General features: G+C 39.1%; 1 protein-coding gene across 2 annotated transcripts in view; it reads left to right on the top strand.

The window, feature by feature from the left end:
- prkd3 (protein kinase D3) overlaps positions 1–15,104 on the top strand; it is a 45,532-nt gene that overhangs the window by 17,330 nt on the left and 13,098 nt on the right. For both annotated transcript variants that reach the window (XM_068338412.1, XM_068338411.1), the window contains exon 3: positions 11,345–11,483. In XM_068338412.1, the coding sequence (XP_068194513.1) occupies positions 11,345–11,483 (139 nt within the window). The remainder of the gene's footprint in view (positions 1–11,344; positions 11,484–15,104) is intronic.

Raw genomic sequence — 15,104 nt, 5'->3', positions numbered from 1 at the left:
GAGGCCTGGTTAACAACTGCCGCCATCGGTGCTGTTCACCTACAGGGTGCCGGTGGATATTGGACCACTTGTTGGTCGAAGACGGAGAGGAGGAAAGTGTTCGTAGGAAGAGAGAGAAGAGGAACACCAAGAGTAGAGAGTTGGTTTACATGATACATACTGTGTGTCCATGAGACCAGGTGGAAAGGTAGCAAGGTTAGAAGTTTAGGAGCAGGGTTCAAGTTCTTCCATCATGGCATAGCTAGGAAAAGAATGGAGTAGAAGTTATCTTGAAGGAGGAGTTTGTTAGGAATGTCCTGGAGGTAAAGAGAGTGTCAGATAGAGCAGTGGTCCCCAACCCCCGGGCTGCGGACCGGTACCTGTCTGTGGGTCATTTGGTACTGGGCCGCACAGAAAGAAAAAATAATTTATATCTGTTTTATTTATTTTGGAGTCTGAAAGATGTTTTATTTTGAAAAGTGACGTCTGTGCGGAATGAGGCACAGAAAAATGCATGCGTCTGTCCGGCTTGACAGGTTTTGGTCACATGACAGGTTATCAGCCCACACAATTAAGCCCCCACAACCACGCCAGTGCTCTGGATTTAAGTCAAGGCAGATTATGCTGAGATCGCTCAAAAAGTGTTGAAAACCTTGCTTCCGTTTCCAACCTCCTGTCTTTTTGAAGCGGAATTTTCTGCAGTGACTGTAAACAAAACTAAACTGACAAGGTAGTTGATGTGAGAGAAGACGATGCAGAAGACAGGGTAAGATGGAGGCAACTGATTCCCTGTGGCAACTCCTGAAAGGAAAAGCCAAAAAGAGAAGAAGAAGAAGATACTTTGCGCTATCAGAATGTTTTTTTTCATTAGCAGGACTTATGACGTATTGAATGATTCTTCCAAATAAGAAAAATGGGGAGGCTTTATAAGCCTGAATAGTCAGTCAGATTTCACATTGCATTGGTGTTGTTCTGGTTGTTTAGGTTCACTTTGTGTGTTGTTGTGCTGTTGTATTGCTCTAACCAACATTCACTGTTAAAAAATCAATATTAGGTTTGGCTGTCTAATTCTGCTTTACACGCTACTGTCTCTTGTCATGAGAAGCCTTGTTTTGATCCACTCCTGTATTTTTCTGTTAGCACATAGCAACACATTCTATAAATGTCTCAAATGAAAGGCCCTCTGGCACTGATTGCTTGTCTTGAGAGGCATTTTGTTGTTGTTGCAAAAAATACACTGCCTGGCCAAAAAAAAGAGTCACCACCGAAAAAAAGTCACACACTCATATTTTGTTGGACCGCCTTTAGCTTTGATTATGGCATGCGTTCCCTGTGACATTGTTTCGATAAGCTACTGCAATTTCACGAGATTTATTTCCATCCAGTGATGCATTTTCATCAAGATCTTGCATTGATGATCCTGGGATCTGACCACTGGGCAAAGCCTTCTCCAGCACATCTCAAAGACTCTCAATAGGGTTAAGGTTTGGATCTGTGGTGGCCAACCCATGTGTGAAAATGATGTCTCATGCTCCCTGTGCCACTCTTTCACAATTTTAGCCCTATGAATCCTGTCATTGTCATCTTGGAATATCTTAGAATGTCAGGTCTAGGTTCAGCAACAGCATGTGTTCAAAGAATGAGATCAGCTGATTACCTGAATACAGTATACCGAATGATCAGGTTATTCCATCAATGGATTTTTTTTTTTCCCAATGGCACGGGCATATTCCAAGATGACAATGCCAGGATTCAGTGTATTTCATGCAGTGTATATTCTTGTACTGGAAATATACCTACACCATTCTTTTCTAATTGTTATATAGATTTTAAACTGTAGAAACAAAATATTTAAAGGGTTGATGTGAAAAATAAAATCATGATGTGTTTCAGTCATCATAACTGATTGTTACAGTTGAGGTTTGTTTATCACCCGTTACGATCTGAAATTTCGTACACAGGTCTGATGTGGTTTAATTTAGCATCAAACTGGTTTTCAAAAAGCTTCATTCCTTCAGCATACTCAATGCATTCCAAAGGGTTTGTGCTTTAATTCAAACAGCAAGGTTATTTTATTGGTTAGATATGGAATCACAGCTCCAATTTGCTTATTAGCGCTCATATCCATTTCTAAAGGTCAGAGTGAGTTAAGTAGTAATGGGCTGGAGTGGTCAGGTGCATGTGGTTCTGGAAGTAATTTAGCATGCTGCTTATTCCAGTAGCCTCGTAAATCTGGGAAGATTCCCTGCTGTGAAGTTCCTGTATTTCCTCTTGTGCAGTTGGCTATGAATGTGATTCATAGCCATGTTTTGTGAAAAAAAATAGCTTTGTATTACATTAACAAAGCAAATACGATGTCACAGTTGACTTAAATAGATTAACACAGTTTTTTACTGTGTTTGATGTTAGCAAGTAATTACATAGTTTCCCTCAAAGGTTTGCAGTAACTCACAATTGGATTTTCCAGTGCATTTGTTTGATGAGCTATTGTACATTTTCCTCTGGTGTGGGCACTGACAACCACCTGTTGCCATTGTTCTGACTTAAAAATTTTACTATTTTAACCTGTGCATTCATTTCCTATTTTGGAGCATTGTGATTTTTGACATGATTGTCTATACTTCAAAACTTAGTTGTTATTTAACAAGGTTTCACATGAATACCATGTTATCCAACTTCGATAACTTCAAAGTAAAAATAAAAACAAGCCACCTCCTTGTGTTTTCTGGCAGTCTGTTATGCGACTATTAAATAATTGCAATGTTATTAATCAATGGACTTATTTATCTGGTAAGGAAAATGAGCACCATGTATCACACTGACCTTGTGACAGTCTTTATCTTGCCACCCCAAGCTAAATGAACAAGAGCAGTTTACCTCCTGACTCTGGTTGCATGTTTCACAAGACCCCAGTACCTTCATGAACATATTCAGATTTATTTCTCTTCAGGGACATTAGACTATCCTCTATCAACAGGTGATCCTTATTTCTATAAACAACTGCATTCATTCAGTTTTGCTTATTGTGCACATTGTAAGGCACCAGGCTTCAGCATGCAGTTAAATGCCAGTTTAAGGACACTTCACAAATTGTTGTATGATGTCAGACTTTCAACACTGTTTCTTAGCTGCCTTTGAAATGGAAATATGTAATGTTTTCCAGCAATTCCAGCGTATGTAGGTTTATTATGCCAAGTACAAATGCTAGATTGAAATGCTGAAAAATTGCATAGAGGTAGTATTTCTTAGAAAGGTGATTTTGCCTACAAACCACTAGCATTCTGATAATGAATGCTGATTGCTCAGCTAAGGATTTATGACCTGACAACATTCCTTGAGTTCTTGCAGGGTCTACAGACTTCATATGATCAAACAAATGACCAAAGGAGGATCAGATTGTCATTGTTGACAGTCAGATTTAGATCTTGCATTCATTCATTTTCTACACCTGCTTCATCCGCTGTCGCGGGTCGCGGGGTGCTGGAGCCTATCACAGCTGACTGTGGGCGTAAAGCAGGGACACTCCATGTGTGTCGCAAGTGCACCGCGGAGTCACATATAATAGACAAGCAACCATGCACGCACACATTCACGCTTACAGGCAATTTGAAGCCCCCAATTCGCCTAAGGTGCATGTTTTTTGAGTCATTATTTCCAAAATGAATGAAAGTTGGCAGAAAAAAAATGTTTTTGATATTTTAAGGAATCTTCCCCATAAGGCCAGGGCTCGAAATTGCGCCCATTTTGGTCGCATATGTGCCCAAATTTTTATCAGTGCGACAATTAAATATATTTGGGAGCACCGGTGCGACTAGGTAAAAAAAGTCTGGTGCTCCTTTTTTTGTGAGACTGTGCTCCTGCGGTCCTGCCAGGAAACAATGAGAGCGCAACTGCGGCTGCTCTCCTGGGAGAGAGGCGCGCGGAACGGAGATGGACAGAGCGGTCTCTATCGCTCCGTCACTGCCTTGCTTTTGGATAGGTGCTCCTAAAGTCTTTGCTGGTGCTACTAACTGCTAAATTTGGGAGCACCAGTGCTACCAAGAAAAAAAGTTAATTTCGAGCCCTGCATAAGGCACCTTGAACTACTGCATAAATACCCTACATACTTGTACTGTCAGATTATCGCTACTATCACAATATCATGCAGGATTGCGACCTCGCAAACACACAAATAACAAAAGTGGAAATGGAATAGTCATTATTAAATTAAAAACAATTGAAGTCACCTTGAAATGTTAACCAGCAAGCATGCTATGAAGTTAGACAAAAAATGGTAATGGTAATAGATAGTGTTTGTGTCAAAGAAAACAAAAAAAAAAGAAGTGTTTTGATGGTTTGTTCAGAAAGTAATGTGATATTTATGGTAAAGCTTGGGAGGATTTCTAGAGCAGGCATTCTAGACAAGGCTTTGTACAAGTACTGCATGAGGTTGTTTTCTTTGACTGAACATGCACAAAAAACTCACAGCAGCGCCTGTTGACTGGATCATTATTCCAATGAAACATAAACATGAAGTATTAATCATTATTAAGGACCACACAAAATAGCCCAAGGTCCTAGGTAGGGTTTAAACCCAGAACCTTCTTGCTCTCAGTCTTATTGACTACACCACCACATTACTCTCTCTTGACTTGACTCTTGACTTGATTTATTTTTGATATCTTTTATCGAAAGAAACATACCTGATTCATTGAAAAGTATTTGACAAAACTGAATCCATCACAGTACTGAAAAGTGGGATATTGGTTACTGGTTACATTTAGCATAATAACAGGTGGAAATCTGACGAAGACAGAATTAGCTATATTCTCTCAAATTTGATTACTTTCCTAATTCAACACATGCCTTACAAGATTATTTTTTATTTTTAAGCAAAAGTAAAACTAATTTCCTAGACATTGGACTTTATTTTATATTCTTCAAAACACATTAAAATTACACAGTGAGGGTCTGGCATTATCAGATGAGTTGTTTATGGAGTAAAACTGAAAAACAACACAGGCCAGCAAGTGGAAATGATCAAAAACTAGTCACATGACATTTTGATTCCAGACATCACATGACTGCATCCGTTTTTTAATTGCTGATTTCTGTTGTGCATCGAAGGCTATGAAAAACTATGAATATGTAAGTGCGCTAGTGTGTGATTTCTGTACATTTGTCATTGTTGGATGGCCAAAATAATCATGATTGATTTTTGTTTAGTAGTTTTCTGATATATTACAAAGCAAATGATTAAAATATAGACCTTGGGAATGTATTTCACTATATTGTTGCAGTTCTACGTTAGTACAGACACTGCCTTGAAGGTCATTCCTACTTCTCCTAAAGGGGTTCCATACAGCAGGACATGGCTCTCCAGGTAGCTTAGACTTACTGATAGAGCTTAGCCACAGCTCCCTGTGAGTATTATTTGTTTCTTAGAGACTTGTATATACAAAGATTAGCTCAGATCAGAACATTGTGTGTTGCTGTCCTCCACATCTGTCTGGCCTGCAGCCAGGCTAGTAAAGGTGTGAAGCAGCCTGAGGTCAAGCAGCATTCTTTTCCGTAATATAATCACATGGACATCCATGCAGCTCTCTCAACGCTGCTTCCCTTTAGCCATCCACCTTTGTCGCATGTACACACAAACACTATAATCATGTGGACACTGTTCTGTTACACCAAAAAAATTCTTGCTCGTCCTGTTATTGAGTGCACTCACACATTGGTTTCACACATTTTATGGTGATGTCAAGTAAATTTAGGAGAGCATTCAACACAAGCATTTTTTTTTTTTAACACATTTTCAGATAGGTATGGGTGAGTTAAGACCTATGAGTCTTTTTTGTCATTTATCATTTTTAAATTTACAGTACAACTGATAGCAATAACGATGCAAGATAAGACATCAATATTTCTTGCTGTCAAATGGCACCTTTTATCATTCAAACCAGATAAATTTTTCATGTAGTGGTATTGGCCGCCAATGAAATAGGACCATATTTCAGGTCTTTCCCACTCCCTAACCCTCTCCCACCGTCATCTCCCTCTTCACTCTTCTCGCCTGTCTCTAGCTCTTGTTCCTTATAACAGGATTTAGCATATCAATGGCGGATTAGTTCGTTTAACAAAAGCTTACTACTGCAAAGCCCCTTTCCACTCGTCTTTCCAGCCTGACTTGTGGACCTCACACACAGCTCCTCCATATCAGGGTCTTTGGTGTCCGTGTGTGGTCGGGGTTGCTTGGCTGAATGGATTTTTGCTTCAAGATGACAAAAGACGTGCTTAGTCACTATGGGTGTCAGGGATGTGTGCAGTAGCATGTGTGGATAATAGCATGTGAGAATCCATACATGTACAGGAGTGCAAAGGAGGTTTATTTTCACATGCACATATACTAAGAGCCAAAACTGTGTGTTGATAGTGATTTCAGCTTAATGTGTCTGTGCACCTACAGGTTAGAGGGTGAGGTTATGTGTTTGATCTGGACAACATGCTGTTAAAATGTGTCCTAAACCTGCCACTCTATTGTTCTTCTACCTCTGGCTTCCTCTTGCTTTAATGGGGCATGGAAAAGTGAGTGTCCTCTGCCCTTGCAGCCGTTGCGTGCTGCCCTGCATACTCCTGCTCCTGCTCTGGAATGGGATCTGTTCTGTACAGTGGAAAGTGTTACACAGGGTGCCAAGAGGGGGGTGACTCCAGCTGGCTAGATTTGGGCATCGCCCACATATTTTTGTGTGTGTGCTTGTGGGCTGGAGAGCAGACAAGTGGAGGAAAACCCCACAGTGACATTGCAGCTGGCTCAGGAAGGATGCCCCCACTGCCTGTGGTGGTGTTGGTTGTAGTCACACAGCATTAATCACCTTGGAGGGTGGCAGCGTTTAGGATATAGGTATGTCAAAAGGAGAAGTGGAGCTTGTAATGTTCCATTATGTAGGTATGTGCCTTTTGTTGCACTAATTGTTCCTATATTGTGTTTGCAATAATTCTGATGCAGTTGAAGTCATCTTCATACCAGGATAAGGGCGCGCACTATGTAACATATAGAAGGATACAAGTGTCTTTATATGATGCATAGAAATTGCAAGATCCAACAGTCAAATACATACTGTAATAGGCCCACAATGTCTTTATAGGAACCCCACTAGTTTATGTCACAGTACTGTTAACTCAGATGAAATGGGTATCATGCTGATGAGGTGTTAGCGTGCCTTTCTATGTCAAGCTGCTGTGTTGTGTACAATTTTAACACATTTTGCATGAAATATTATGCTTCCTGGAAACTTGCATTGCAATTTGATACAAAAAGAACCAACCACTGTTTAACTTATCATACACAGTTGTGAGAGAGTCGAGCTCTTCCCAGAATGAACTGCAGGATGTGAGCTACAAAAGAAAGAAAAAGTAAATCACTTGGAGATAAAATCCAGATGCCAACAGGACCAAAAACCTTTTCACTGTGAAGTGTTTATCCTGGTGTAATTAAAGCAGGAATCTTGTGCGACGTAATTGTACAGTGCCGCAGATCCTCTTTTAAGGGTCATCCACTCTAGAAATTATTGATATTATTTTGAGAATTGGAGCTGTTTAGTCATTATTCTCCCTCCGTCACTGTGAATTAATTGAATCGCCTTATTTGTTTAAAAGGTCACTTCACTCAAAACACAAATTAGCTGTTTTGCTAAATTACTCCATTAGTTCCTAGAGTTGTGTATTACTACGCAGTACTAGGAACTATATAAATATTTGTACAGAGCCAAAGGTTTTTCTAATTTTGGTTCTGTACATTACTACAATTGATTTTAAATGAAACGATTCAGATGCGGTTGATTTGTTGACTTTTATCTTTAATTTAGTGGGTTGAACAAAATTTACATAAAAATGTGAGAAACTGTATTTTTAAATACAATTCATTTCAGGGGGTCAGAAGTAATTGGACAAATTAAATAACTGAAAATAAAATGTTAATTTCTAATGGTTGAAAACTCTTTGCTGTTAACGACTGCCTGTGGATTTCCTCCTTTTTAATGCTTTGCCAGATAGTTACTCGAGCAATTTTGTCTGCCTTTCTACCTGAAGTTTAGTCTTTAACATGTGAAGTGAGTGCTCAATTGGGTTGAAATTAGTTGACCTACTCGGCCATGTAAGAATATCCCACTTCTTTGCTTTAATAAAGGCTTGGGTTGCTTTGGCTGTATGTTTTGGGTCATTGTCCATCTGCATTATGAAACGCTGCCCAATCAATTTAACTGCATTTGGCCCAGTTAGAGTATGTCGCTGAACACCTCAGAATTCATCCGGCTGCTTCTTTCCTGTGTCACATCATCAATAACACCAGTGAACCAGTGCCACCGGTAGCCATGCATGCCAAGCCATGATGGCTTGGTATGCATGGCATGCAACCTTTACCATACAATCATTATGGTAAATGTTTATCTTGTTTTCATTTGTCTGAAGAATGTTCTACATAACTGTGCTGGCTTTTTTTGTTTGTTTTTTTGTTTTTAAGCAAAGTCCAATCTAGCCCTTCGATCCTTGAGTCTTATGTGTAGCTTGCACCGTGCAATGAACCCTCTGATTTATTCACATTCAGTCTTCTCTTTGCGGTAGACTTAGACAATTACACACCACCTCCTGGAGAGTGTTTTTAATTTGGCTGGCTGTAGTGAAGGGGTTTCTATTCACCATCCACCACTGTTGTCTTCCATGAATGTCCTGTTATCTCGTCAGAATTCAAGCTTGGAGTCTGCACTTTATGTGTATGTTCGTTATTTAATTATAATCGGAATAAGTTTCATTAAACAAAACTTTTGACAGTGTCTAAATATGTATACAGTATATCCCTAAATACAGTTACTGAATGTCCTTCAACCAAACAGATTGGTGGGGAATTAAATGTATTTTGCATTTGGAGTGCTTAACACCAGTGTATCTTTCGGTCCATTGGATTCAATGTTGCATTATATTGGATGCAATTGCATAATGCAGACATTGAGTAATACTGGTATCTCAACTCAATGTTGTTTATTCCTAGAGAGAAGCTATCACAGCTAATGAACACTGGTCTAAACGCCGTGTTTTCTTGGACCTTTACCAGAACAATCCATTACGGTACACAGTGATTTTTGTGTTATGATGTTGTATTTTCCTGATCTTTGAATGGACATAGCTTCTCACCAGGTCTTTAAATTATCTCACCATCTTACCATGAGTCTACTGTACCAGACCAGATCAGATCTCTCTAGTCATTAATGTCTGTGTTGAATTAGGCTATGTTTTGGCTTCTGGGGGTTTATTCTTCGGACTCTGTTGACCTAAGTCATCTGATACACCCATGCTTTCCTGAACTCATCTGTCTGTCTTGCTGTCCGTGTTTCTTGGCATCTGAAAGTAAGGTTGGGTTGTCGTAAACATTGTCTAACTGATTTAATTTTTAGCCAAATACCAGATTGGACCAGTAATACAGAACGTTACTACACTACACATGTTGCACGTAATTCCACTGTTCTTGAGTGGAACATAATGAGAACAATGAGAAAGAAAGTGTTGCCCCAGAAATGAAATAAAAAAATTACATTCTGGTGAGTGCTACGTGTGAAAATATCTAAATTGAATCTGTAAGCCAAATAGGCCTCTGTAAACACTTTATTTCATTGCATAACATGAGAGACCAGTTGCACACATGTCAAATTTTAAATAATCTCTGATTAGTCAAAAGACTTAACCCGTGCATCAGCACTGGCTTCTGACGGATTTGATCTTTCTGGAACTTTTCTAACAGACTGTCCAGAATATCTAATTTCTTGATTAATGTAGGCATCTTAAAGAGATCTTCGAAATGTCTGTTGATGTGATTAAGTGCTTTATAAATTCAAGTTGATTGATTGATTGATTGATTGATTGATTGGTTGATTGATTGATTGATTTATTGATTGATTGATTGATTGATGATTTTACATTTTGATTGATCTTAAAACAAGGCACAGTGGCTTGGTTGGTAGTGGGTTGGTTGCCTCACAGAAAGAAATTTCTGGGTTCAAATCCACCTGAAGACCTTGAACTTTTCTGTATTGCATTTACATGTTCCCCCCTTGTCTTCATTAGTTTCCTACTAGTACTGTGTGTCTTTCTATGTGGTCCTGTGATTAAGTGACTGCTTGACCAGGATGCACATCATCTCTCGCCAAATGTCATTTGGGATAGAGTTCAGCCCTCCCCACGACCATGCACAGGATAGATGTGCATGGTGACAGGATAGGATGTGACACAAAGTGGGTGGATTGATCTTGAATCCAGCTGTGATGTAGTCAACTAGATGGTTATACTGATTAGACAAATTATGTGGCATTTCCTTATAATCATCTTTAGGCCAGATTATCCACTTCTCCATTATGACATACAGTAATTTGATGGTGTATAAGACGTAATTTACAAATTTAAAAAAATCAGTCGGTCTAAAAGTAATATGTGTGGTGTTTGCACATGTAATCTATACTTTTTGTTTGTGCATTTATCCTGTATAACTGAAGTCCTTATGTCACGAGAACCACTGAAAAAGGCGATGTGCTGCCTTCAGAACAGGAAGTGACTCAGTATTGACTGCCAATGCACTTCCTGTGAGCTGATTTTCTTCTACTCCTCTCAGGATGTTTACCTCCTCCTTCTCCTCCTCCTCCTCCCCTGTCTGTCTCTCACACCCTCTTTTCCGCCCCTTCCCGATCCTGTGACTTTGCGTCTTTGTACAGTGTTCCAGGTCAGACGTGGCTAGTTTAATCCTGGTTTATATCAATGTTGGGATTAGAACTGCTGAGTTTGAGATCTTAGTAGCCTGATCATTGTAGACACAATATTATGACACAATTTATGACACAATATGTTGTTGTGTATGAATAGTTAGTCATTCTTAATAAAATTTTCAAACAAGATAATGCTGTATTCACAGAAATTGCTTTTAATGTGATTTTTTGTCTCTGTTTCACAATAAAAGAGGAATGGTTTGAGTAAGAGCTCTATTTTTGAGCCACATATTTGAAATTATGATGGCGAAGTAAGTAACTGTACGTGCGTGTGTGTGTGTGTGTGTGTGTGTGTGTGTGTGTGTGTGTGTGTGTGTGTGTGTGTGTGTGTGTGTGTGTGTGTGTGTGTGTGTGTGTGTGTGGTATTTTCAGTTGGTCAACGATAGTGAAGTGGTGATACAAATCAGAGTAATGGGGTCCACCTGTATCTCATTCTTTGTGTCTTACTTGTGGTTTGAGACCCACCACAGTGCAGTTACTATTCAAGTCTGTACTTCTTACATGTCGCCTGTGTCATTATTTATCAGGTTCATTAACTTCTTTAATAGCTTTACTCTATTTGTATCATGTCTGTCTTTCTCCAGTTTCCCGAGTGCGGCTTCTTTGGCATGTATGACAAGATCCTGCTGTTCCGCCACGACTTGAATGATGAGAACATCCTGCAGAGGCTGACCTCGGCGGAAGACATCCATGAAGGAGACCTCATTGAGGTGGTGCTCTCTGGTATGTAAGCTACACATTAACTGTTAAAAGGTGTTTGGGGAAGGGAAATGATTTTGGGACACAGTTTTACATTAGCCTTACTAAAAATTGCTACTGTGTATCTTTATAAAAGAAAAGAAAACATTTATTTAGCAAACTTTTCTAGACTGTTCTGGGTAAATCCACAGATGCAGAATGAAAGATGTAAATCATCCAGTAAGATAGTTTATACCTAATAATGTACATATCATATAAAGTATATAGAACATTTATATTCAAATTATAGGCAAATTTTACGCAAATAACTTTTATACCCTCAACATGGATTGAGGAGTGGCTGCTTTGCTTGAAGCTGCGGTTTAAAAACACTAATTACGATGGCTTTGACAAGCAGGAGAATTTTAACCTGTGTGGCCAATGCATTAGGAAAATAAAATATATATAAAATAATAAGAATATATTTGTATTTATATTGTTTATGTACATAAAGAGACATGTATAAATTTGTTTTCTGTGCATTTACTTGAAATAGCAACACAGTTTGTTTACACGCTGTGCGGAGAAAGAGACTTAATCCCTGGGTTCTTTAAACTTCCAAAGCAGGAGAATTCCACTCAGCAGTGTAAACCGAGTGTTTTAAAGTGCAAACAATGGTCCAAAACCAACAAACAAGAGGTAGCTTCATGAGTTCCAATGTTTGTCCCTACTTGTAGTATACTCCCCTTTTAAAATCCTGTCTGCAGTGTCATGTTAAAGGGCACACCAGCGGTCAGAGACTGGATCTCAATGAGTGCACTTAATCTTTCCAGCTCAATGAAATATTAATTTTATGCAGTTAACAGTTGTCATTTTGACAATGTGCTTCGTGGTGGATTTTCCCCTCTCCTTTACTAAAGTTTCTAACTCATTGTCCACCTCTCAAGCAGTACCACAGGTGTTAAGTTTTTTTCATTTTCATTTCCTGCAATGAATGAATCAGTTTCCCGTGTGGCACTGAAACCAACAAATAACTCGGAGTATCTGTCATTGTGTAATCTTTTCTCTGCTCCATCTGTCTCCACTGGGAAACACCTGACACCACCTGTGCTGAATATCTCCCTCTGTCTCTGGTGGCCAGAGTATTGTTTGTGGGATTTAGACAGGGAAGGATTGCATAGGTTGCATCTGAGGATACTTGAGGCATCAGCTGAGGAATGTAGACTAAATACTGGAACTTCCCTCTTTTTGTTGTTGATTGTGTTTGTGTTGTGCTTTCCTTCGAGTCTCTGTTGATATCCTTCCATTCTTGTTTTCTGTCTTTCTAATCCCTTCTACCTGAACAAATCCATCTGCAGGTGTAAGTCACACCAAAAGAGCCTTATACTTTAAGATATACCTGATCAGATCCGTTGTATGAGAGTCACATTTCAGTTTGGCTACAAATGCAAACATGTACAGTAATGTCTTATGTAATTGTAACACACCTAATGGCACATTTGAAATTCTTTCTTCATGAGAGGGGTTGTGCTTGTCAGAAACTCTGTCTTTCTTTGTGAAATGCCAGCTAGACATATATGTTCTCATGACTTTGGTTTGGAGAAAATATGAACCGTTTTCCACCCCACAATTTGTGTCCTGTCATCTTCCATTTAGTTTTCCTCAACCAACCTGTTGTTGGATTCTGTGGCTGTGGGAGAGAGATATTCTGAATATGTCTCTTGCTGCGAGAGGCAAGCTGAAGTGGCTTTTTCTTGGCTTTGGACTCAAAGAATTGGCTTGTTTTTCTTTCAGTAAGTGATTGTAGTAGACCCACAGAGTGTAAACATACTCTGACGTGCAGGGCGGCCCTGGACATAGCAGATACTGCACAGGCTATCTCGACCCATGAGGTTTGAGGTTTGGCCTGACCAATTGTCCCTTTGTTCTGTTTTTCAGTCCTCAAATTTCTACAGATTTTCATAAGCCTTTTTTCACCACTTCTGCCAGTGTGAAATAGCTACCTTACAGTTTCTTCTGTTTGCAATAAATATGAATGTTTTGATTGTTTCGGAAACTTGTGGCTTGAAAATTCAACTCTGTTCACTGAGTGCTGTGAAAACCAATGCAAACTTGTATTTGCTGTTGTTTGATCCTAATTAGTGTGACAAGCATTATATAACAGCGCAACTGTAAAAAAGTGGCCAGTTGTTTTGCAAACTTGTGTGAAAAATCTCATGAATGCAGCTTTTCATGTGTCTGTGTTCGACCATGGCATGTGACCTGCCTGGAAGAAAGGCTTCTTTTTCAGGTCAAACGCAAACCGTGAAAAGCCTCCAACCAACCATCATATTCTTTTAAAAAGGAGAAAAATGTGCCCTGAGTACATAGATGTGATTCTACAAAAGTGGTTTCTGTGAAAACATAAAACAGAATCCATTCTGTAAATGAAGTGAGCCCATATTGTAAACTCCTTTATGCATTTAGTGTAGTCCTAAACCACAATTCATCATTGTTTGTGAAAGAGAATGCACATTTCAAGGATACCAATTGACCTCCTTCCAATCTGGTTGGATGTGGAATGTTCCAAACATGAGACAAAGTTCCAACAATCATAGTGACTGAAAACTTTGAATTGATGGTTTTTTACTGTTTTCTTCTGGATGAACATTAAAAACAATGAGCAAATGGACATCTTTTTTTTGTTTCAAATATGAATATCTAGCAGGGAAAATGACTAAATATTGAAGAAGAAAACACGTGTTTTTTATTTTGATTGATCCCAAAGTTCACCCTTGTATCTGTGGAAATGTTTGTGTTCTTCAGTTAAATTAACAGACAAGACAAATTCAAAAACACACGTAACATGGACTGGTCCGTTCCAAATTGTCCATAGATGTGAGTGTGTACGTGATTGGTTGTTTGTCTTTCGTGTGGTTCCGAATTGCGCTGGCAACGTGTCCGGAGTGTTTCCTGCCTTATACCCCTAAGTCCGCTGGGATAGGCTTCGGCAAGCTCCATGACCCACGAAAGTGGAGGAAGCAGTACGGAAAATGAATGAATGAAGGTGGGTCATCTTCTCAATAACACACTGAATATCTAAAATAATATACAGCACTTTAGGCTAACCAAAACAATATCGTATACTGAGGGATTTGATGTAAAGTCTTCTGGTAGATGTGTGTGGGATCTGTCATCTTCAGATAACTCCTACTTTTAAAAATCAGTCACAGGTTTTTGCTTGAAGATCAATTTGCGATTTTACAGCCTCTTCACCATTACACAGGTTTTCTTGCTTAACCCAAGCAGAAAGAGTAACCATTCCCTTGTTGGTCACCAGAATCTCAAACATGAAGGATTGCACAGGAACAACCAACACAGGAGAGAAGCTTCAGTGTCTTACTCATCTTTGTCTCTTGACATGATTAACCATCTCTTGATTCCAACAATGAGCTCAATGTGTCTGTTTGGCTCAAAACAACAGATGACAGATGAAGAAGAAATCAGTGAGAAGCTGGAAGAGAGTTTCTTCAACTTTGTTGGTATCAATATTATGTTCACATTGGCATAAAGATAGATTGAGCAACATAGACAGAACAGGATCATTTTGTATTTTTGTGGTATCTTTGGGGTGTGCCGTATCATTTTGATACATTAAATGATGAAATTGCATCTTTGCAGATGTGG

The sequence above is a fragment of the Antennarius striatus genome, chromosome 17 (genome assembly GCF_040054535.1).
Source record: "Antennarius striatus isolate MH-2024 chromosome 17, ASM4005453v1, whole genome shotgun sequence".
Classification (NCBI taxonomy): domain Eukaryota; kingdom Metazoa; phylum Chordata; class Actinopteri; order Lophiiformes; family Antennariidae; genus Antennarius; species Antennarius striatus.
Note: the sequence above shows the minus strand (reverse complement) of the source record. Positions and strands in the feature narration are given on the sequence as shown.